This window comes from Solea solea, chromosome 3 (assembly GCF_958295425.1).
Source record: "Solea solea chromosome 3, fSolSol10.1, whole genome shotgun sequence".
Classification (NCBI taxonomy): Eukaryota; Metazoa; Chordata; class Actinopteri; order Pleuronectiformes; family Soleidae; genus Solea; species Solea solea.
The window spans coordinates 26,439,109-26,462,561 of record NC_081136.1 but is presented as its reverse complement, the minus strand read 5'-3'; the positions used below and the strand labels follow the sequence as shown (position 1 = coordinate 26,462,561).

General features: G+C 40.4%; 1 protein-coding gene across 1 annotated transcript; it reads left to right on the top strand.

The window, feature by feature from the left end:
- The first annotated feature begins 9,572 nt into the window (after nucleotides 1-9,572).
- zgc:162331 (uncharacterized protein LOC793007 homolog) lies at nucleotides 9,573-23,176 on the top strand. Its single transcript, XM_058625288.1, has 5 exons — nucleotides 9,573-10,153; nucleotides 19,703-19,894; nucleotides 20,955-21,108; nucleotides 21,231-21,416; nucleotides 21,650-23,176. Exons 1-5 carry the CDS (start codon nucleotides 9,802-9,804, stop codon nucleotides 21,984-21,986), a joined length of 1,221 nt encoding a protein of 406 aa, XP_058481271.1. The 5' UTR covers nucleotides 9,573-9,801; the 3' UTR covers nucleotides 21,987-23,176.
- Nucleotides 23,177-23,453: the final 277 nt, after the last annotated feature.

Genomic DNA, 23,453 nt, shown 5'->3' with positions numbered 1-23,453 from the left:
AAAGTTCTGTAATATAATAAGAAAGATATAAAGGCAATGACTCATTCAAACATGGTTGAATTCTCTATGTTGTAATTCAAGATGAACTGTGCCTGCTTTTTTTTTATCTGAGACTGAAGGCATTGTTGTTGTTGTTGTTGTTGCTCTTGCTTTGGGATTAACAAAAAAAAAGGGTGAAAACCAATTTGCTGGCCACTATTTTAAATGTGCGAGAAAGCCATCTTAATAAAAACAGGCTGAATGGATGCTGTTAAAACTGGGTATTAACTGTGAACGACGTGATTATGTTGTTTTGCCTGTGGCAATTATTGTTTATCTGGCTTGATTTTCGGGGCGACGGTAGCTCAGCTGGAGAGTGAGTCGTCTTTCAAATGGAAGGTTGTGGGTTTGTTTCGTGGCTCTCTTATAGTCTTTATGCTGATGTGTCCCTGGGCAAGACACTTAACCCCAAATTGCTCCTGATGGCTGTGCCGGCAGCGTGTGAGAGGGTATTAAAGTATGTGCAAATTGTAGTGTAAAGCACACGATCAAAACATAGTATTTTACTCTCCTTGATAACAGTTCCAATATCCACATTGAATATAATCATGAGGAAGGACAGCTGACATCACAAAATGGTCAAACAAATGTATTCATCCTGATGTGATTTAACTCTCAGCTCAAAGACAATAACTCACAGTACTGTTTCACATAAACAGACTGAAAGCTCTATATAAATACAGATGATTTGCCATTTTCCTGTGTCACAAACACAGGAAGAGTAGCTTCAGTGTCCATGGCTCTCTTCACTTGGGAGCAGCTGTAGGTCAGATTACTGTGCATGTTGAATCTAATAAAACAAATATGCATCGCTGCTCCTATGTATATGTGTATTAGTGTTGAATATACAGTGTCATGCAGTTTGGGGGGCCACTCTGTAATCTCTCTTATTCTGATTGAACACACAAACGTTGTCAGTTCACATGTATCACCTTCACATTATCAGTTACAAGATTACTAAAGGTCTCAAATACTTCAGGCTAATTTATAGGAGCATTACATGACGGAAGTGTATTTGTGTGGTGGCTGTCACATGACAAAAGTTAACACATGCTTTAAGCAGCGTGTCAACCTAACAGCTTTTCCTCCATTGTGTAATGAGGATTAATTCTCAGCTTTTCGTCCAGCAAATAAAAAAAAAAGCAAGGAGACATTTATTGGGATTATCCAATCAAACTTCTGTGATGTGTGACAGCAAAGAAGAAATTGGATTTATTCAAATTAGCAAGACATGTGAACATGAGTAAAGTTACAATCTAATGGCCATGATTGCACTCATCCTTCTTACAACCCACACACACACACACTAATGTAAGGATATAACTTCTGTTTGTGTGTATTCTTAATTGGACCTTGTGTAACCCAATGCCTGTAAACTAATTCCCTCTAAACCTCTTTTACTCTTAAATCTGTGAAACCTTGTCAGTGACTTTGCACTTTACAAAGTGTGTGTGTGTGTGTGAGGGAGAGAGAGAAAGAGAGTGCAGTCTTGCTAATTTGAATAAATCTTGCTTTTTTTTTGCTTACTAGTTGGGAATGCTGAGTCAACATGACTGATTTCTGATTTCAATCATTCAGACAAATATTTCAGCACATTCAGGATTTTTGTTTTAAATTCCATTTACAATTTCCTTTGCATTTTTAGAACACTAGTTTTAAGGCTCAATTGTATTGCTCAATTGTACAATCTCATTCAATCTTCCTCGTTAATTTGACACGAGTCAGACACATGTTCTTCACGCGTTGAATACTGTTGCACTGGTCGGAAACAGTGCTGAGGCTGAGAGGGAGCTGTCCACACAGTTGTGGTGCTGCATACTCTTCACATGAAGCAGCAAGTTTTCCTCACTTCATTAGTAAAAAAAAAATGTAAAATGTAGGTGTAATTATTTTTCATTTGGCAGAATAAGTGCAGTGACACCTGAAAACCACAAGATAGCGCTGTATCCCTGTACAGCTTTCAACTGCAGTGTGTCACTGAGACAACCATTCGTTTATAGAACAAAAATGAGGCATTATGGCTGATTATTAACCATGTTTGATTGTTTTAGATGAATAAAATGTATGCATAGTGATACTTACATCTTTATAAAGAGTTTTAAATTAGTTTTTTAATGTAAAACGAGTCCAGATCAGACATATTTTGGTGTGTTTTGGGATGGTTTTGTGTTTGTTTGTCTTTTTTTAGCTCTCCATTAATCATCCCTGTCGCCGCTAATGGAAAGGTGGAAGTCACCCTCCTCTGGATTAAAGCCTCGTAAAATACTTAAAATATTAATAGAAATGTCCCACCAGATTTGAGCAAACCCTAACCTCAGCTTAGGAATCACATCCAGAGAACATAAGTGACACAAAGGCAAAACCACAGCCCAGTCTAATGTCAGTACTTTAGCCTTTAGCTGTTACAGACACAACATGATTTCATTTTCATTCTTTTATATCATTTACACTTATAGTCTGCTCTATTTTTAAACTCCAAAATGAGACTTTGTAAATCCAATACTTTGTTTTAATACACAAAACTACTTTTATTTTGAGAAAAATACATCAAAATAATAATATTTATGATGGTATTTTATAGAATTTCAAAATAAGAGCGTTTGCTTTGATATGGAAGGATAAATAGCTCACAGTATAAACATATTTATGAGTAAAAAGAAATCGGTTAAAGAAAAAAATACAGAAATAACATGTCATTATAACATGATATTAAGCGGTGGGCCGTGTTGCAGAGATTTTGATTATTAGGTGAGACGACCAAGGATGAGGTTTCTGGAGTCAGTGATGAGTAAAGTTGAAAAGCTTTATTGGAAAGAGCTCAGATCTGAGGAGAACTGAGACAATGCCAAACATGAACAAGGAGATGTTAACCGCTGGGCATCCCTGTGAATCTCAGTGTTAAGGTATAACTTTGGTTTGGAGGAGAGAGAGACGTCAGGTCAATATGTCTGGCGCCTTACTCTGCTGATTCCCCCCTGAGTTGACCTTGGGGAGGACTGTGTCGTCGAGTTATCGGTCCTCTGCCCCAGTTTGGTTAGGTTCAACAAAGACATAATGAGGAGCACTCTGTAGACAAATTATGGGTGCCAGAGTGAGTTCCAGCTGGCCCTATACTTTGTTGTAACTTAAGTTGTTAGGTTGGTGCTTAGGAATGTAAGTTGCTAATTTAAAAAGGACCGAATTAGACGTTTTCTCTCTTACAGGCCGCATGAAATTGATTGGGGGACCACATGTGTCCCACGGGCCGCAAGTTTGAGAACATCTTTACTAACTTCAGAAGTCACCAGGTCATCCACCCTTTTCTCAGAACAATACCAACTCATCACCGTCTTGGTGGTTATTGATGGTTACTGCAGCCAGGTCCTGCAGCATAGATCAAGTGGAAGCTCAGACGAGCTACAGGGGGTCTCAGAGTCTGGTAGAGCGCCACCGCATGTTCCCCTGTTTATCTGTCGTGGCTGCTTGTTTCTAATCTGCCACTGTTGCTCGTCTTCCAAATTAACAGCAAAGCTGCAGGGAGTCACCCCGAGCTCGGATCTTACTTAAACCCTCTGAGCTGTGACCTCTTTCTGTGTGTGTGTGAAAATGAAGCACAGGAAGAGTTTCATCTTCTTCTTCTTCTTGTTTTATTCAAGTTTCACCATGTCGCATGTGTGGCTGTGATGGCCCAGTTTCCTCACAACTACATTTTTGCTCTCATTCTTACCTAAATATGTGTTGAATCAACCACATAGTGGTAGTCAGACTTCGTTCATAAATGAGCTGTAAAAGAGAAAGAAATCACACACACACACCAAATGTTTGCAAGCGCTAAAGGTCAAATCAAGGCTACAGAGTCACTGGTTCCTGATGGAGGATTACTTCCAAGCTGGTCCAGGGATTTGAACCATACCCATCGCCCTTCACTCCTGAGCTGACCTATACCTGCCCTTCAAATCCCCCTCGTCTGATGTGATTTGTCACAACACGAATCAGAAGAAGAAACTGTGAGACGCAAAAGTAATCATTAAAGTAGGACTAACATGAATTAATCAGCCACCCACTGTGTTGAGAGTTGTTTACTGTGGATGATGATGATAGTGACAGAGGAGTTTTATGCAGTGCTAAAACAGTGACAGTAACTGGTCGACGCAGTCTGGGAGCAGAAGAAAGAGGCATGAGCTCAGCTGGAATTCAGCGACAGATCCTCACATTCTGAATAAGAATAAAATGTAATAATTTATGAAGCTGAGGTTTAAAAGAAAAGAGAAAAGAAATAAAAGCTTTCATCCTTTTTGAAGCTGAGTACTAAACATTAGATTGTTGTTAATTAAAACATAAAGATCACTGTGTGAGTTCAGTCAATGCTGATTAAGTCCATCAGCTCCACTGTTTCTCAGCATAGTGGTGTTTACATCTTGTGTTGCCTGAAGACATAAAGGAAGTGATATGTGTATATACATATACATATACATATACATATATATATACATATACTGTATATATATATATACACATATACATATACATATATACACATATACTTATACATATACATACATATATATACATATATACACGCATATATGTATATATATATACATACATATATATATACACATATACACATATATACATATATACACATATATACATATATACATATATACACATATACATATATACATATATACAAATATACACATATACATATATACATATATATACAAATATACACATATATACATATATACACATATACATATATACATATATATATACACATATACATATATATACATATATAGTTCAAGTCAGTGTGTTTAGATTGTGTATGAGCAGTGTTAAATGGGCTCTAAGATGCGGCATCAGAAATTAAGCTTATAGTGACAGAACCTCCGTCAGTGTGTGTGTATATAGTGAGTCTTTGTCTCGAAGTCCAAAAACAGCCAAAAAAAGCAAACAATGTACAGGTTTTTTCTCCATCGTCTTTGATACGCTCAGTGTTAAAGGGTTGATATCATATATAATATGAATAGAATAATGACACAAATGACTGTGTAATGGGAACCAAAACCATCATTTTTTACCTGCCCTGAGATTAAAAACGGAAAATAGCTGTTTGGCTAAAAACACAGTCAGTGCAGAAGATTTATTTTTGTTGTATATAAGGCTTGTGTTCTCTGTGTATTGTCCCTGTTGCACATACAGTATACAACATGACATTCAGCATTCATTATCATCAGAGGCTGACAGTATATGCACAGTGGGAGGCTACAGTTTGTCTGCCGCACTAGTTAACCTATAGTATGTTTCATAATTAATGATGCAATTATTTATTGATGTATGTTAGAAATTGCTGCTGGTAGCATATTAAAGACACCATATATAATTGATTGTGCTGTGTATGCAAGCTGCCGATAATTGCCGTCTGACTGGGGTCAGTCTGTGAAAAGTGCATATGATACAGATGCAACGCTAAAAAAAAAAAAGACAATATTTAAGATAATATCAACAGTTAATTACACTGTATTTTTTATTTATTTTTTTAACCATAAAAACTCTGCCTAGTGCAGTCAGAATTTGATAGCTTAAAATAAAATCTTGGATCAGTCCTTTGAAGGCTTCCGTGTGTCCACTTTGGCAAAGCTGTGGTTGTAAATAATGTAGTCCGCAGCAGGAGACTGGGCATTTGATAAATGGCGGCTTTTTCGGGGGCTAAAAGTGCTGGACCTCCCTTTATCCATCTTTCTTTTCCCAGTTCCTCACCGTCTTTCCTGCTGTCTTGTAATCGCTCACACTGTCTGCTCCCTCACAATTGCTCTCTTTCCTTTTCTCTCTCTCTCTACTATTTCTGGTCCTGGTCCTGTTTGCATCAATTATTCACGACTTTGCGCGGACTTTTCTCACAACAGAGCTATCAGCAAGCAAGAGCTGCCCCGTTCATCATATTACACCCGAGTGTCCATCCCGACACGGAGAGCACCTTTTTCATCACATGGATGGATGCAAAAAAAGAAATACAGGAGATTCAGACGCAGCCACGGAACCATAAATTTCACAATAAATTACATCCTTGTCATTTCACAGGCTTTATCCGCTACCATTTACAGTAAAATACTGTATTTTTGTGTTTTATTGTATAATTAGGCATTGCTATTAGAGGAAAATTATATAATAAATGATTAACACAGTTAAATGTATTTTCTATACAAGACAACACTGCTAAATCACATTAATATATGGCATAACTGTGTAGTAATACTATTAAATGCAGTAATGCAGTATAACAGAAGTTGGTATTACTTACGTGATAGGGATTTAATATAAAATAATACAGTGACCGAGTGTAAAAGTACATGGACACAGTAATTTGCTGTATAAGTGATGCAACTAGTAGACAGTTATTTACTATGAGTATTTTACAGTGTACGAAAAGCCCTGGCAGTTGATATTTCAGCTCAGGCTAAAGAAGATTGTATAAGATTCACCACTTGAAAGATTGTACATCACCAGTGATGCACTGTGACACAATGTCCAAGTGCTAGATATAGGGGGAAACAGAAATTTCAGGTGCGTTTGCACTGAAGTGTAGTTTGTTCCTAATCAGTCATGTCAGCCCTGCAGAGTAAATGCTTATTTTGTGAGTTTAGTTTGTACCGCTGAGGTACAAATGTGGAAAAAATATTTACAGAACACCAGCTAAGCCCTGTAGCTGGACTCTTGGCTCGTTTCCCAGACAGCAGTGACCACAGCACAATCTGCAAATATGAGGATATTTATTCTGAACCAAAAAAACAAACAACTTTTACTGGATATGATGAGTTCATTTTCACATAATTATGCAAACAATCTTTCTGCACTGTGGTGTTCCATTACACCAATGAAAACATGGATTACTCAAGCACAAGGTTTAATCCGGGGGTGAATACCAGGAGAAACCGACAAATGATCTTTGGATCTTTGGCTGGAACAAAGGCAAATTGTTTCATTCCGACTTGAAAAGAACTCTTAAATAATATATAAAGGTTTGTGTATTTTAAGTAAGCAACAGCTACAGTGAGTATTTGTCAAAGAGAAGCGAGCTAAACTTGCCATCTTATCTCTTTCTTACCATGCGAGCGTGATTCATTACTGGTAAATGTTAACATTTGTTTTTGTGTCTGTGCTCGCTTCCAAGAAGGAAGGGCTCAATAAACCAATCCACTTCCTTTATGCAGAAGTCTACGTAACACTGTGATACTGTTCACTGGTCTGTGGAGACACTAAGACAATCGAATAGTTCTGTCAGCAAGTTCCCTTACACTCAGGACACACTGACTCCACTCTAAACTGAATCTATACGAGTGCCTCACAGATACTTGCAGTCCTATATCTTCACACACACACACACACAAGACAGTGGAATATTTTTTATAGCACCTATGTAACACTCCTCATATCCTTATCAGGGCCGTCCTAAGCCTTCATGGGCATAAGCAAAAGTTAGATTTTGGGGCCCAAATCTTTATTAACGCTAATAATAAAGCAGTAAATGTGTTGCTTGCAGCCTGGCATGTTTTCACCTTTAAATGGTAGCAAAATCAGAAGAATGATCTTGCGTTGATTTTCACTTAGTATTCAAAATGACACTACGAGGTGAATACGGTGTCAGGCCTAATAAAAAGTAACAAAATAAAACAGTTTATTCTAAATTTGCAAGGTGCAAAAGTGCAACAACGGTTAAAGAGCTACAAAAAATAACCTATAATAAAGTAATCAGGTTATATTATCATTAAATGAAAAAGTAAAGATAAAAGCCACTCTACAATAAAAGTCAAATAACTTAAAATGACAAACAGCACCTTGGTAATTCCCAAATAAGTGCAAATGCACAGAAGACAGATAGAATAAAAAAAAAACACGTATTTAAATCAGAAAGAAAGAGATGGAACTTTAACAAGATAACACAAACAAGAACAAAATGTGTTAATAACTAGTTGAAAAATATGTAAAATTTGCAAAAGTTAGTGTCATGCACAAACAATAAAATTATGAAATGCTCTAGGGGCCCCCTGGTGGTCATGGGGCCCTAAGCAGGCACTTAGTTTGCTTATGTTGGGCCGGCACTGATTCTTAGTCTGTGGTCTTAATTGAAAAGAAAAACTGAGAATAAAGAATAAAAGATGGAATGACTGAATCATTGAATTCCTGCTTGAAATATACCCATAATTCATAATATTACCTGAACATCGAGTGCCTGAGTTTAACATTACCTCAAGATCAATTTACTCAGTAACAAACCGCCTCACAAGCAGAGAGGACAACCTCTTTGTGAAGTTCTGGCTCCTGATTGGATATGAAGTGTGGTGGGATAGTAGAAAATCTGACCTAGATTTAGTGTCACAGCCTGAAATTAAGGGGGACCATGTCACTGAGCAAACACCAAGTCACTTATTCCCAAATTGTAGGTCATGCAAATAAACACAGAAAGGTTTTGAATTTTCAGTTTTGTAATTAAGCTTCCAATAACTGTTAATGATGAATTAAAGTTAGTTGGACTAGTTGGAGATGTAACAACTTTAACCCTTTAAGCCCGATCAGTCCGCCTGTGGGCTGCAAAACTACCATAGAAACAATACTGTTTATACTGTAAGTCATAACTTGTGACTAACATTACACTCTGCTTCTGTCCTCAGTTTGAACAGCGAGGACAGCAGACTGACTACACTGCCTGCCCTCAAGAGTTTCTGGGCGGTAGGTGCTTGTCACAATGTCAACCAATGTCTAAAAGGCCATATACACACATATGTGGAAGCACAAACAAACAAACAAACAGACAGACAAATAGACAGACAGACAAATAGACAAACACACAGCGCCGCTAAAAACAATACTCCGTGGGGTGAAGAAATAACAACAACAAAAGCATGTAGAGCAGGAGAAGCAGGACTGTCATATTCTGTCACTTCTGATTCTCTCCTGTTACTGTGGGATTATTCTGCTGAGTGTTCAGTGATGGTGAAGCCTGGCAAAGTGGACCTGACCTCCAGCGTGTGACCTCCCGTGAGGCAGTGATTCAATAGTAAATCAATGTAAGTGAAACCTTAAAATACCTGCACACTGAATAAAGTGGAACACGGGTAAGGGAAGCAGCGAGGGGAAGGGTGGGGGACCTGGAAGATCAGGACTTAAGGCAGCATGAGTTACAGCTCAGCTCAGCACAGCTCAGCGAATGAGTTTCTGTTATGCAAGAGCTCAGTCAGCTGGAGATCAGGGAGGGAGAGAGCAGTGGAGCGAGGGAGCAGCGAGAGCACGAGAGAGCCAGACCAAGAGGAGGAGGCTGGAGGGAAAACAACAGCAATTGAGCAGAGAGGGAGCAGATTGCAGCTGGATCTATACCTTATATGCACACATGCATTATGTGAGATCTCACACCCACACACACACACACACACACACACGCTGCCTCACTTCATCCCCCTTTTTTCTCTCTTACCTCCATGCAGCACAGCAGCGTCATGAGCAACAACGCCAGGGTTTTTTCTCTGTTTCCACCAAGGGAGTGAGGAAAACAAAAAAAGACAAGTGAGAAGGAAGAAGACAGAGATTCAGAGAGTGCACAGGAGTGCAAGGGGCAGAGGAAGTGCAGAAAAGTGAGGCGAGGACAACAAGAATGAGGACAGGAGAGAAGCAAACTTTCCCCTGAAGCATTTCTCCACCATATTTTGACCCGAAGCAAAACTCGACCATGAGGCTTTGACCTTCTCCTTTAACAGAACTTCTCTTCGTCATCTGACCCCGATGAGTCCAAAAGTGGCTTGCACCAACCAAAGCACCAGCTCCAGCTCCCACCTCTGGATGCTGCTGCTGCTGCTGCTGCTGCTGCTGTTCGAGCCCCTGCTCTGTGCTCTGGTGCTGGGTGAAGGCTCCACACTGAGCACACAGGACACACAGAGCAACAATACAGAGTCACTGCCAGAGGAATGGACTGGTACGACAATCCAGCTGCAGCCAGATCTGCAGACCGAAGCCGAGATTCCGACAGAGGCACTGACAGAGGCACTGACAGAGGCACTGACAGAGGCTCTGACAGAGGCTCTGACAGGGACTGTGGCAGAAATACAGACTCAGAGCATCACCAGCAACTACACAGGTTAGTATATCTCCCAGACAACTCTCATTCCTCTCATTTTACTGCACACTCAAAAGGAAACAGAGAAGCAGGGTAACTATTCTGGCAATTGCTTCAGTAATTAATAGCTTAGTCTAAAAAAAAAAAAAAAATAATCAAGTTCAAATGTCCAAAATATTTGGTTTACAATCACAGGTAGGTGACTTTTTCAGGAGCGCTGCTCAACTTCTCACACACGTGAACTCATCTAGGACTGCTGAGGATTTTGTCATTCAAATGTTGACCTTAAAGAACATGAAAGGTCACTGTTTTGTGTGAAACAGCTTTAAAGTTAATAATACAAGAAAACTTAGTCACTGCATTACTTACTGACCTTAAACTCCAATTTGAACTTCTTTGAAAATGTAACTGATTGTGTCTGACCTGATTTTATCCTGATTTAGCCTAAATGTTTGTAACTCCAACGATGGAACGTGCTATGATACTCTGATGAGTTTGTTTCTGAGACCAGGATTTCAAGAGACAAGAGTGTTGTCAACTAAAGCTATATTGTACAATATGTGTCATAAATCACTTGGTAAGTTTGTGCACAATAGCCAATAAACGAGATAAAAATAACTGATATTAAGACCTAGGAATACCCTTAAAAACAATAAAAACTGTAAAAGACTTTCTCGGGGGCTAGTGGTCACAGAGCAGGTTGTTTATTAAGAAATGTAATAGAAGATGGGAGAAAGGAGAGCTTCTGCCGATTGGATATGTGTTTAATTGATCTATACCATCTCCCCGAAGATAAAGGTGCATATTCTGGATGTACAGTACATACCTCATGCAACTCACTTAAAAAAACCACTTAACTATCCCTTTAAGTGGTGTTAAAGTAAGATTATGGTCTTAGGAATGACCTTTGACAATACGTTCCTCACGAGCTTCAATGATTGTACATTTGTCCATTCATGTCTAAAGACACTTTATAATGTCCAGGCTGAAGTTGCTCACATGACGACACCACCACTGGTGCATGAGCTGCCCTTCTCTTCTCTTCTCATGCATTCTCTCCCCCTCTCTCTCTCTCTCTTGCTTCTTTCTCCCTCTCTGCCTATAGGTCACTCCTTAGTTCCCCTGTTTATTTTCTCCAGTGTTATTTTCCTCCAGTCTCATCTGCATTTTTTAGCTGATTGCCTTTTCTTCCCCGTCACTTAATTTGCCTCACACAGTTTCACACTCTCTCCCTCTTCTTGTTTCTTTTTCCTTATCCACTGTCATGTCAGTGACCCGCCTCTCGTCACACACAAGCCTCATATCCTCACGTGTTTTCAGAAACAGCCTATAGCATGACACAAAATGCAAGCCGCACGTGCTAAATACAATCATAATTCTCACACACACACACACACACACATCAGAAATGCACTCGGCCAAAACAACAACAATCTTCTTAAAGGTTTAGGGCATGAACTACACAGTCGCTTGTTTCATTACAGCACATGTGTGACAGAGCAGGAATAAGCACTTTATACTTTAATAGCACACACACACACTGGTTATCAGGTGGCTTTCCACATCACACCACATGCACGAATTTCACCAGAGCAGGTTTTATGTGAGAGTTTTTAAAAATGAAAAGTCCTCGAGGTGTAAGCAATATCAACTTTCCCAAAAGCAAAGTGTGTGTGTGTGTCTTGTGTGTGTTTGAGAGAGAGAGAGAGAGAGAGAGAGAGTATAAACTACTTTTTTCCAGTGGTATGATGAGATAAAAGCTGCACTTTGTTTCCTTTTTTCCTCCACCAGATTTTAAGCTTGTTTGACTGAGCATAAAACCCAGTCTCAGTTGTCATTTATAGGACAAAATAAATAAATAAAACACTAATTATACTCATTTATTGTGCATCTTTTGAGTGCATATCAGTGGTAAAGCAGCCACATTTCAGGGAACCTTTTCTTTTAATTCGATATATTTATCTTTATACTGACAGTGTAAGGTTGGATTGGATAAGTTTGCATGGATATGATTACTTTTAGTGAAGCTTATTTTATTTTATTTTGCTTGCTTGCGTTCCTCTAACCCTTTCATTCTATACCAATTAAATTTAAATGAATGTATGTCTTTATATATTCCTTTTAGCAATCTTATTTTTAGCTGATTATTTAATCATTTCCACTTCCTTGTAGTTATCTATGCATTCATGATCTATTTCTGTGTGTGCTACAGCTGCTTTTCTGTTATCCTAAAATAAGAATTTGGCCAGGTCAAAACAGAAAACAGCAGAAAAGTGTGAAATCTTGTTTTCCACTGGGTGCAAAGGGAAGTCTGTTTGTATGCAAGTCTATGAGAAAATTGGCCAAACCTCTCATCTTTAGAGACTATATCACTGTCATTTAGTCAACATTTAAATGTGTTTCTTTAATATTATAGTAAGCTTGGCAAGGCCACATCAGAAGTCAGACAGTAGCTATTCTATGTCTCTTCTATCCCGAGCTTTGAAGGCACCGTTTCATTATCGATCAAACTGATGAAGCAGACGTGTGAAGGTTTAGACTCCTCGAGTGGATGGATCAAACCTGAGCTTTTAGACTTAGTCAATATCTGCATGACTCCCGTACTGCCTGCTGTTCCTGGAAGTAAACTGATCAGTGTCCTTCTATTGATTACTTTGTTTTCAGGTGCTCCTCATTTGACTCTGCACTTATACTAAAAAGTTCCTCTCCCTCGTTTTTATTTTGTGGACAGTATCTTTAATATGCGACTCAATTCATATTAGTTCATTTTGTTCCTACAGTATCACCTTGCTTTTAGACAGGATATACTAACAATGTCCATTATTCCATAGCCTTATATATCCATGACACTGCTGCTCCAGCATCTAGACATTTTTGAATGACAGAAAAGCAGCTGTAGCACACATAGAAATAGATAGATAAATAAATACAAGGAAGTGGATATTATTAAAATACTCAGCTAAAACTAATGGATACATTGTTTAAAGATTGCTAAAAGTAATATATAAAGACATGTATTCATTTCAGACTAATCACATAAAACAAATGTATCATAATGTGCCAAATCGAAAAGTGTGCGCCCCTCGAGCAGGTGTACATTTTTCTGGTCGGGCTCAGTGGCAGTTGTCCATTCCCGTTACAGTGTTGGCAAGCTGCTGAGGAGCGGTTATTTCAGCTTTAGAACATTAACACAGTCTCACAACCTTGAAAGGAAGTGTGTGTTAATTACTGCATGAGGTCTATACTTGCATCAGTTACTGTGCAGACAGTCTGCCTCTTCTTAATCCAACAAAACCGTGTTTACAGTGAATCCCATAAAATCGTGGCCTCTCATCCACAAATATGTCTTTATGTCTCATGTTGACAATTTACTGGCAAAGTTCCTCTATGGTTTTGGGGGAAAACTTCATGTCCCTTCACTGTTTTAATATATTGAAGCACTGGAGAGCAAAATGTTCAGTGATGGGCAGCAACTGCAATTAAGTTCTTGTTTTCCCAGTGGCTAAATATTCTAAACTATTTCTTCTTCTGGAAAAATAAATACCACTCACTTTTAAATACAGCATCTACTTTATTCTGACAATAAGCTGCTTATTCTTCAACCCGATTCTCTTTAGATCAGATCGTCAGCCAAAAGCCTAAACGTCTAAGGTTACAATGCATTTAATCTGATTAACCGACAAGCAAAGCCAATTACCTTTGTCTATTACCAGCTATTTCTAGTGGAAGAAACCCTGGTGATGGCACGACAAACACACGCACATACAGATGTAGATGTAGAGGCCCAGTAACTCTGGTTCTTTTGTTTATTTCCTTCACAAATGCATTGAAAACTATCTATATTTCCACATTATAAGAGCAGACTGCTTTGTCTCAATCATAAAAACAAAATGCAGCAGCATTTTTAGCAAAGATCTAACCTTCAAAAGTAATGCCTGCATTTTTGCAGATGGCCCTCTGCAGGGACACGACATGCCTGGGTACACACACACACACACACACACACACACACACTCCATGCACCTGCAAAGCCAATGGTATTTCTGTCAACAACACACACACACACTGTCCTCACCCTTGAACAGCGAGGACTTGGTGAGCTTCACACAAAGAGTTTCTTCTGCCTCCTGCTGTCAATCCAATATGGCTGCTGGCAGTGAATCAACTTCATTATTACCTTCCCACGGCTTAAAACTAGCACTGCAGTCCAAACAAAGACACCGAGGGAAGAGTCTGAAGTGAAATGAGTTTTCTCTCAGCCATGATGGTTGACACAGGGAGACGACTACTAAGGAAAAGGAGGAATGAAAGTGAAAAGGCAGTGAAATATACACATATGGCTTAAATTTGATGCCATAACTTGATATTTGGGCTGGGTTAAAAAAAAAAAGATTTCTTGTTTCATATTGATTTTTATTTGGAAAAGCTGATATTGATTCATGAAATTTTTAACTTCCATGGAGCAAACAGCTGAGTCTGCAGATTTGTTCGTTTTTTTTCCATTTATAGTGTAGAAAACAAAATACTGTGGCGTTTGTAGGCTGGACACGTTTGAACTTTAACAAGTTAGAATTTGAATTATCACCAACTGTGCTGTAGAGTTGCGCCGTGTGGTCATATGAAATGAAAAGTGCATTCACGTAATTCCTTTGGGGTCAATGTAAACATGATAGTTTCAATGATGCACCAGGTTATAAAGACCCATATTATATACAATTTGCAGTTCTCTTTTGTTAGTTCTGTGAAAAACATACAAGCAAAATTGGTAGGGAAACTGATATGTCTCTAAATGAATCAATATTGAATCAAATAAATTAAATAGAGACCTTGTGAATCAGAATTAAATCAATTCAGGAAACCAGCAGTGATACCCAGTCAAATTCCCCTAATAAAACCATCCAAACTACACACGGTTTTCAAACATGCATAGCCTGGAACTTTTCCTGCCAGCTTAGTAACTGAATGTCCACACCTAATTGTTCAAGCAACTTTCTTTGTAAAAGCATCTGAACCAGATAATCTCCTGCTTCTTTTTTCATATGTGACCAACAAACGTCCAGAGAATGCCCCCAATTTTTTGTGAAGTTCATGTCTTGAAGAAAAACTGCTTAAGTGAGTGTTAGCTGTCTTAACTTCAAATGCAGTCAAGATAGCTGCAAAAAAGAAAAGTAGAATTCTCTTTGATGCAACTTTCAAGAATGTTTTCTGTCCAAAAGTTTCTCTCCCAATATTCTTTTCTTATTTTAAACACGTATAAAGCTCAACCACGTCTGTTCTCCACGACAAAAATAAATAAATAAACATGCCTAAAATCCACACAGTTAGCACTAGAGACGCACACAGGACATGAGTCCTAACGCACGGGTGAGTCAAACACTCGTGCCTTTATGTGTTTGCACAGGGACGCTCACTGAGAGAGAGTCAGGGGGATTAGGTAATCCGTTGTGATGCCGCGCATCGGTGTGGCGCCACAGAAATAGATACACTGATGGAGAGAAGAAAGCAGCGAGTTCAGATGGCATGAGAGCAGCTGAGAAAAGAACGTGACACTAACAGAAGGATAAATGACATGAGCTCGTCATCCTAGAATGTTCATTTTCCCAATGTTCCACTCATTTTCTAACCAGTGAAGTTCAAACCACTGAAATGTGTCCAGAGAAAACTGAATCTCTCCTTTGTCAAAGTAAAGCAAGTCTACAGTACTACAGTACTTGATGCAAAAAGCCCACATTAACACACTGATGCAGAAAACACACAGCTGCTTCAAACTCATTACACCCGAGGATGAGAGCATCAAAGCTGCACTAATGACTATTTCTATATGAATAATGGGTCACATGACTGCGTCTTATATGAAACAAGAGTCGCTCATAGTTAAAAATGAAAAGAAATTGACCACATATGGAGGTTGCCCTCAACTCTACAGGTTTCCTATTTCCACAGTGGACAATTAGCCTGTGAAGCTATAGATAAATGTATACATCTGCGGACAGTAAAGTATTATCATTATTGTTTGCTCAATTTACACCAAAGCCTGATGTACACTCCATCCAACACTCCAAAAATGTGTTAAGCAAGAGAGATATTTACATGTCAGTGGACACGTTCCTTTTCTGTTGCACACCTATAGAACTGCTGGAGTAAGAAAACTCTTCTCATCTCAATTTCTGTCCTCCTCCCCTGTTGAGTATCACAGATACTAATATTTTTTTAATCTGATCCCAACAGTTCTCACTGCTGATCAGTGCCCAAGCTTAAAAACTCATGTCTATTGCAGAGTTGCATCTGTTCCCACTGCAGAATTTGCCAGGTGTTTGTGGGGTTTTTGGTCAGTGGAAAAGTGGTTTTATGTCAAATCCATATGATGCAACTTCACATATTCTTGATATAGGTATAGGGCATGGGTACAATCCAGTGAATGTTCACTCTTTCTGTGCATGTGAGTATGTTTGAATCTTTAATGCAGAGAGCCTAATCTTTATTTAATCACAAACTATTCCGAGTGCTCCCCCGACAGAGATGAGCGCTGGAGGAGAGAAGAATGCAACAGAGGGGGGGGGGATGCTTGGGTGATAGTGTTGGGTTGCCAGGTTGGATTGTCCGGAGGTGTATTAGCCCCCCCCTGATGGAAGCTGAACTCTGTGACTGGCAACTCACAGCTTTCACAATGACAGAGGCTTTGTGAATGAGGGCAGATCAACAAGGGCCGAGCAAATACAGCACAAGACTCAAAAAACACACACGAGTCAAGTCTCTGCGCTTAGGAGCCAATGTCTCCCGCTGTAATGACATGAACGTGCATGTGCACAACAATCCTGAACAAAGACGCACATGTTTAATCTTTCCCTCTCCACCAAGAGTTTTGTGTTTGCCCATCTCACACTGGTGTCTTTTTTGTTTACTAGAGCACGATCCCTCGCAGGAGGTTAGCGTTACCTCAGCATCTCTAGGTTTACAGCACTGATGACGAGAAAAGCCAACAAAAAAAGAAAGAAAAAAAAAAGCTCTTGCAGTCTTAAAAGACAAACTAAATATTTTATCTGCTTTTAGTGGCAAAGACTTCTTTCTTTGGCAGGTGTGTGTGTGTGTGTGTGTGTGTGTGTGTGAAGAAGCACAGAATATGGTCACGGATTGCGTGCCAAGTTTGTTAGCCAGCCGTTATATGGTAATATAAATGCAGATGATAGTATGAGAATAATAAAATGATCACCACAGCTCATCATCCTTAGCGTTTTTGAATCTTTTTAGCACATTGTTTTCAAAGAGTTGGCTCAGCTGGAGAACATGCCTTCACGTGATCGCTGTTCACTCACCGTTCGGTCGGTAGAGCATCCTCCATCCGTCACACACAGCTGGCATCCCATTGGTCGGGCTTTGAAAGGTCAGGAATTCTCAGGCGGTGCACCACGTGTTAAGGTCCGACACAAGACAAGGACCCAAATGTAGGACTCGAGTCAGGCCAGGATTAAGAAAAACAGTCTTTGCAGAACACGTTCAGCCGAGACCCGAGTCCCAAAAACATACTGCAAATATGTTCGCTAGGCAACAAACATGACCCAAAAAAAAAAAAGCTGAGACGTGAACTATGGCCACACAAGACAAACTGACAGGGAGACAGGGAAGGTGAGATAACGAGACACAGGTGTAAACAATTAGGAACAGGTGTGGCTAATCAGGGAAGCACTCAAGGGCAGGAAGTGAAACTAAACAGACACAAAGGAAAGCTGCAAAAAAGAAGAGAGCAGGAAATAAACAGCATAAGATACACAAACGAACAAAAGTTCTCAAAGAATCCAAATGTGGTGGGTGTCTGTGTGCACAGCTTGTTATAGACTCTTAATGTGGAAATGAAAATAAGCATGTAAACAAACGCTAATTGGACGGCTGCAAGTCACAGCCAAGTATAAATGACATTGGAATGTAAGTGAGCAAAACGATAACTGTGATTTTCAGTCCTTAAAATAGACGACAGAATAATCCCTGGATTGTATTAGGCTTTAAATTGAAACAGACATGTTGCAAAGAACTGGCAAAGAGGATACGTTTATACTTCTGTCTGCATTCATCACAGAAGGACATTTACTCGCTTCCTTTACTCCTTTCTCTTCCGCACCAGTTTGGATTTAATAAAAAAAAAAAAGTGCATGTGCTGCATTTGACCACTTACATTGATACTTTATGACATGTGCATGCTGGAACACTGCACAGTCCAGGACCTGAACACTTAGTATCTGTTTTGTCATTATGTTTGAATTTAAACTACATTTAAATGAATGAAATTATATTATATATATATATATATATATATATATATATATATATATATATACACATATATATATATTTTTTTTTCCAATGATCAGTGCTACAATTTAATGCCTTTAATGAGTAGATGATAAGTATGACATGACTGATGAAGTCATATTTTAATGGAATAAATAATTGACGTTGTGACATCATCAGTATGCAGCCTCTGACTGAGGTACAGGATGGCTTTTAGTGTCCACTTTGAAAAGCCTGTCCTTGTTTCCCTGCACTGTACCCATTATGCACGTGTCTGCTGTGTGTGTGTGTGTGTGTGTGTGTGTGTGTGTGAGATGCTGTCATCTTCACACAGGATCATGGGATCCTCTCCCTCTCTGTCTATGCCTCTGCAGAAATCCTCCCATCTGTCACTCCTAATCAGCAGAGAGCAGCCTGTGTGTTCACAGAGTTTTATGCAAGGATGACATCTCTCTCTCTGTCTGTCTCTCTCTCTGTCTGTCTCTCTATCTCTCTGTCTGTCTCTCTCTCTCTCTCACACACACACACACACTCACTCACAGATTACACTAATACTGACACAGCAAAGCCCTTCACATGCCATTACTCATTAAAGCATCATTTTAGCAAACCTAGCACACATGTAACATTGCCTTGTGTTTATGCTGCTGGTCATACTGTGCATGTCTATACATACAAGATGCCAACATTGTGACCGTGCAACTTCCAGAGCTATTTATACTACAAATGTGGCTAAAAAATTCTGAGAACTGTGATTTTAAAGGAGTAAACGTCTTTACTGTTTTTATTTCTAACTGTTGTGGATTGTTGTGTCTGGATAGTTGACCCAACAAAGGACTAAATAACTCTTCCAAGCTTGAGCTTCGACCTACCGTGTAGAAATAAATGTTTAGCACAGTTAGCGGTGCTCTAGGTTTATGCTGATGAGATTTCCTCAGAAATCCCTGCAGCACTCTCTAACAACAGCTGCTGTATCGCGAAACCTCTCAGAGGTATCGGGGTTATTGTAGCATAAGGAGGATAAAAATAGAGCTTTCCATCTTTCCCCCTCTCTTGGTGTCTACTCGGAGTGAGAGATGATGTCAGAACACACACGTCCAATGACGAGGGAAAAGTCAAGAGTGACTTGACTGAGTTTAAATCTTCTCCGTGGAGCTGGAGCCAAACGAGAGCACAGCACGCAGACATTAGATGTGGTGCAAATACAACTTAATAAAGACAATCTCCTCACTTCTGTATGTGGGTTATCTATTGGATAAACTGTCGAGGTGTCTCCTCTCTCCTCAGGTCTGTCATGTACCCCCGTCCTGCCTCCACGTCGAGGTTCCTTCTATGTTGAAGGTGGCACCGGAGTGTCCATTGGCAGTGTGTTGGCCTTCTGGTGCAGGGAGGGATACCAGCTGGTCGGCAGTGACAAAATCTACTGCAGTATCAGGAAAGGGAAGCCACAGTGGAGCAACTACCTACCTGTCTGTGAAGGTGAGCAGGGGTATCAGGCAAAATAGGTGCTTTCGGTTTACAATTGGTGCACGGATGCATCATCATGATTCTTAAATGAACCATCTCATTTGCCTGTGTTCAGTATAAACAATACCCATAACGACAGCGCCTGGAGTAATTTCTCCAGTTTGTGGCATGAAATGTGGCCGCAGCTTACGCTTAAAGCGTCGCGGGGAACATTTCGCACGTTTCCTATCGACATGCAAATGTGTCGTGTGAAATTAGCATTGTGCTGCTGAAAGGGAAGAGAAAGGGAAGAGAAAGGGAAGGTGTGGAGAAACATCCCTTGCAGGTGTCAGAATGTGACATTATGCCATACATTATAAGCACACACATAGACGAGGCATACCGGACTCACACCATAGCCAGAAGGAAAAGTGGTAGGGGCCGAAATGACAAATGGGAGCCTCCAACATTTTCCAAAAAATAAATAAATCCTGTCCCACACCCAATCTGGCCCTTCCGACAATCTTGGGTGACTTTAGATTTCAGGCTGATTTGAACACATTACCTGGCCAAATCATCCTGTAGTGTGAGGGGTTAACAGACCGGATTTTAACGTCATCAAGAGTCTTCCCGATAAAGACGTTTGATATTTACAACAGAATAGCGAGAGGGGCGTGAGCAGAACCCCGCACTAACCAATGAGAGCGAGCTGACCGCGCTGCCCACAGTGCGACGAGGATGAATGTGAAGAGAAAGAGGACAAACCTGTATGATTTGCTTGTTTAATGTGTCTTTCAAGATGTATCACAGACTGACTGAAGATGGTCCGCCTCCGTGTCTGCTTACGTTCTGGAGTCACATTAATCACACAAGTTTCTGTGAGATCCCAAATCCCCCGGAATCTCCTCCCTGAAATCGTTTGATTAAACGCCAAGTGTGTGGTCCTGACTGGTCTCGACTGGGGTCGCCGAGTCTGTGCTTTCTCAGGATTAAAAGATTGAAAAACAAAGTTTGTTGTGTCTGTGGGTCTTAAAACCAAGTCCGATTTGTGTCATCTAAGTCTCTAAACCCGAGTCGTTTTCCCTACCATTAGCGATCCCCAGACCAGAGGACCGTGGCCTGAGAGTGGCCGTGCTCGCCTCAGTGGTGAGTGGCATCGTCATCCTCGCCATGTCCTTGTCCTTCCTCATCTGCTGCCTGCAAGAACGATCCGGCCGTGACCGGGCCAAGAGGGAGGGACGGAGCAGGTAGACGCCAAAAGTGATGGTTCATTTTAGCCCAGCACATGATTGCACCGATTACATACTTTGTTTGTTCTCTTGGATAAAGACCAGTCAGCTGATGAGGTTCTCTCTCTGTGTCTCCACAGGCGCAGAGAGAAACACTCAGCCCGTCGCAGCGAGTGCTGGCTGGACAGAGAGGAGGGTGCGTGGGAATCCTTCCCTCCTCCTAAGATCTTCCACCTGTCACAGAGGATGAACCCCCGTCTGGCTCCAGACAGCCCCCTCTACCTGACAGGAGGCCTCAGTGGATATGAGAACAGAGGATATCAGAGGTGAAATACCCACACTCCATCTAGATTTTAGATTTTTTTTATTACAATTTAGCATTTTGCTAAGGTGTTGCACATGTGCCATGTCGGTTTTTGTAAAGTGGCGTATAGCTTCGAAGTATTTGAGGCAAAATTTGCTTTGTTTCCACACGGCTGCAGTTCTATTAATACTAAAATGAAGGTCTGCAGCTGCCATGAGTTGTGCACATGACGTTCTCCGTCTCTCTGTGACACAGGAGTCAGGAGAGTCTGCTGAAAGCCTCCCTGCCCGGACTCTACCGCTCCGAGTCTCAGCTGTACCCGCACGTGGTCCTGCAGAGGGTCCCGACTCCCACGGCGCCCTCCGCCCCATCGGCGCCATCCGCTCCTCTCTACCTCCACCTCGGGTCCTCCTCGTCTGCCGCCTCCTCACCTGTACACGCAGCCACCAACAGCCAGCCTCACGTCATGGCGCAGTACCCAACCCCGACGTACCCGCCAAACCCCAATACGGCTGTGCCGGTCTACTCCCACCCGGCACCAGCACCCATTTACCCAAACCCCAACCCCATACCACAGCGGCCATGGCAGTAGCTGTGTCTTTAAACTTCTGTCCGTCCTGTTTGTAAAGAAGACAGGAATAAAGTGTTTTGTCTTAAAACACAGGGCGTCTTTTCTTAACCCCTGTTTTCTCCCACAGACGGCTGCAAATGCAAAGATGTGAAGCAAACATGAAGGGGAAGTTCAGGAATGGACATGCTGCCGGAGCACGTGCAGCGGTGTTTTACTGCACTTACAGTTTGGACTTGATTTTGGAGTTTGGAACTTTTTGTCGAACAGCTGTTGCTGCTGCAGATACTGCACATGGAATTCTACAGAGAGAAATTACAAGGATGCCTCATGTTAACAAAGGGACACAGGGAGTTGTATTAATTCAATTAAACTTTAAACTCATGAGTGGAGAAGTGTTTCAGCAGCTTTTTAAATAAATACGCTTTATATTTATTGTGTAAATGAATCCCTATCAGAGATAATCTAATGTACACTTTAATGGAACAGTACTTAAAGGATATTTTTGCCAGTCCTTTTAGTCCAGATCCTTGTGTGACTTTGTAAAAAAAAAGGTTTTAGGTGACATTTCAGCTCTGTTTTTATTACTGACCATAAGGATCTCTGTGAAGCGAACACACTGTGTGAGATAAAGTGCTACTGTTGGACTGGAATGGAACCTATTCTGTGCTGTTCCTATGGATTTAAACTCATTTAAGTCATTCTATCGTTTGTCACTTTTATAACGTTTGTTGTGGTTGATGGTTATACTGGTTTAACATCCTGTCGATTCAAGCCTCAAATGGGTTTAAGAACATAGTACTCATTAAATCATGGGAATGTGTCATTTTAAAAACATTGTACACACAATGAGTATAAGAACTAAGAACTAAGATTTATCAGGGAACGCAGACTTGTCAGGCACTGGTTTGTACATATTGAGTGAGGAAACGGAGGAAAATGCTTTTTTTTTTTTTAAACCTAAACCTTTCTTAACCATCTGGACAATGTGAGCATTTACATCATAAACTCCCTTTATTGTTGCTTTACTTTACACTCTAAACATGAGACTTTTGTGTCAGTAGCACACAAGTAGAAACACTCATTTAGAAAAAGAAAAGAAAAGAAGCACTTTACATGTTCTTGCAGGATTGGAGATAGTTATTTTGCTGTTTGTTGTATATTAATGAAACTGCCATAAAAGCTTAATAAAGAGAGTATAGTTTAGTTCAACAGTCGATGGTTCAGCGCGTGTTTTCAGAGTGTGTGCTCACCTGAAGGAAGAGAGGGAATGGAGGGGGAAAAGGGGAGACGGAAGAAAAGAGACGTGGAAAATATATGTGGCTCCAACGAATTCATCACTGTCACGCAACAGCTGAAAAACGAGAAGACAAACTCATTTGCCTGCAGAGTGACACTGACATGTGATGGAGATGGAGTGGTTTTTGTGCGCACAGGGGCTTGAGTGACTGAGTGACAGCAGTCGTCAAGGTGCACTGACAGGAAAGCAAA

Excerpts from the sequence above, each read along its gene's own strand:
- zgc:162331 (XM_058625288.1), top strand. The coding sequence starts at position 9,802 with ATGAGTCCAAAAGTGGCTTGCACCAACCAAAGCACCAGCTCCAGCTCC. Across the intron at positions 10,154-19,702 it reads CATCACCAGCAACTACACAG|GTCTGTCATGTACCCCCGTC; the intron begins GTTAGTATATCT and ends CTCTCTCCTCAG. Across the intron at positions 19,895-20,954 it reads CTACCTACCTGTCTGTGAAG|CGATCCCCAGACCAGAGGAC; the intron begins GTGAGCAGGGGT and ends CCCTACCATTAG.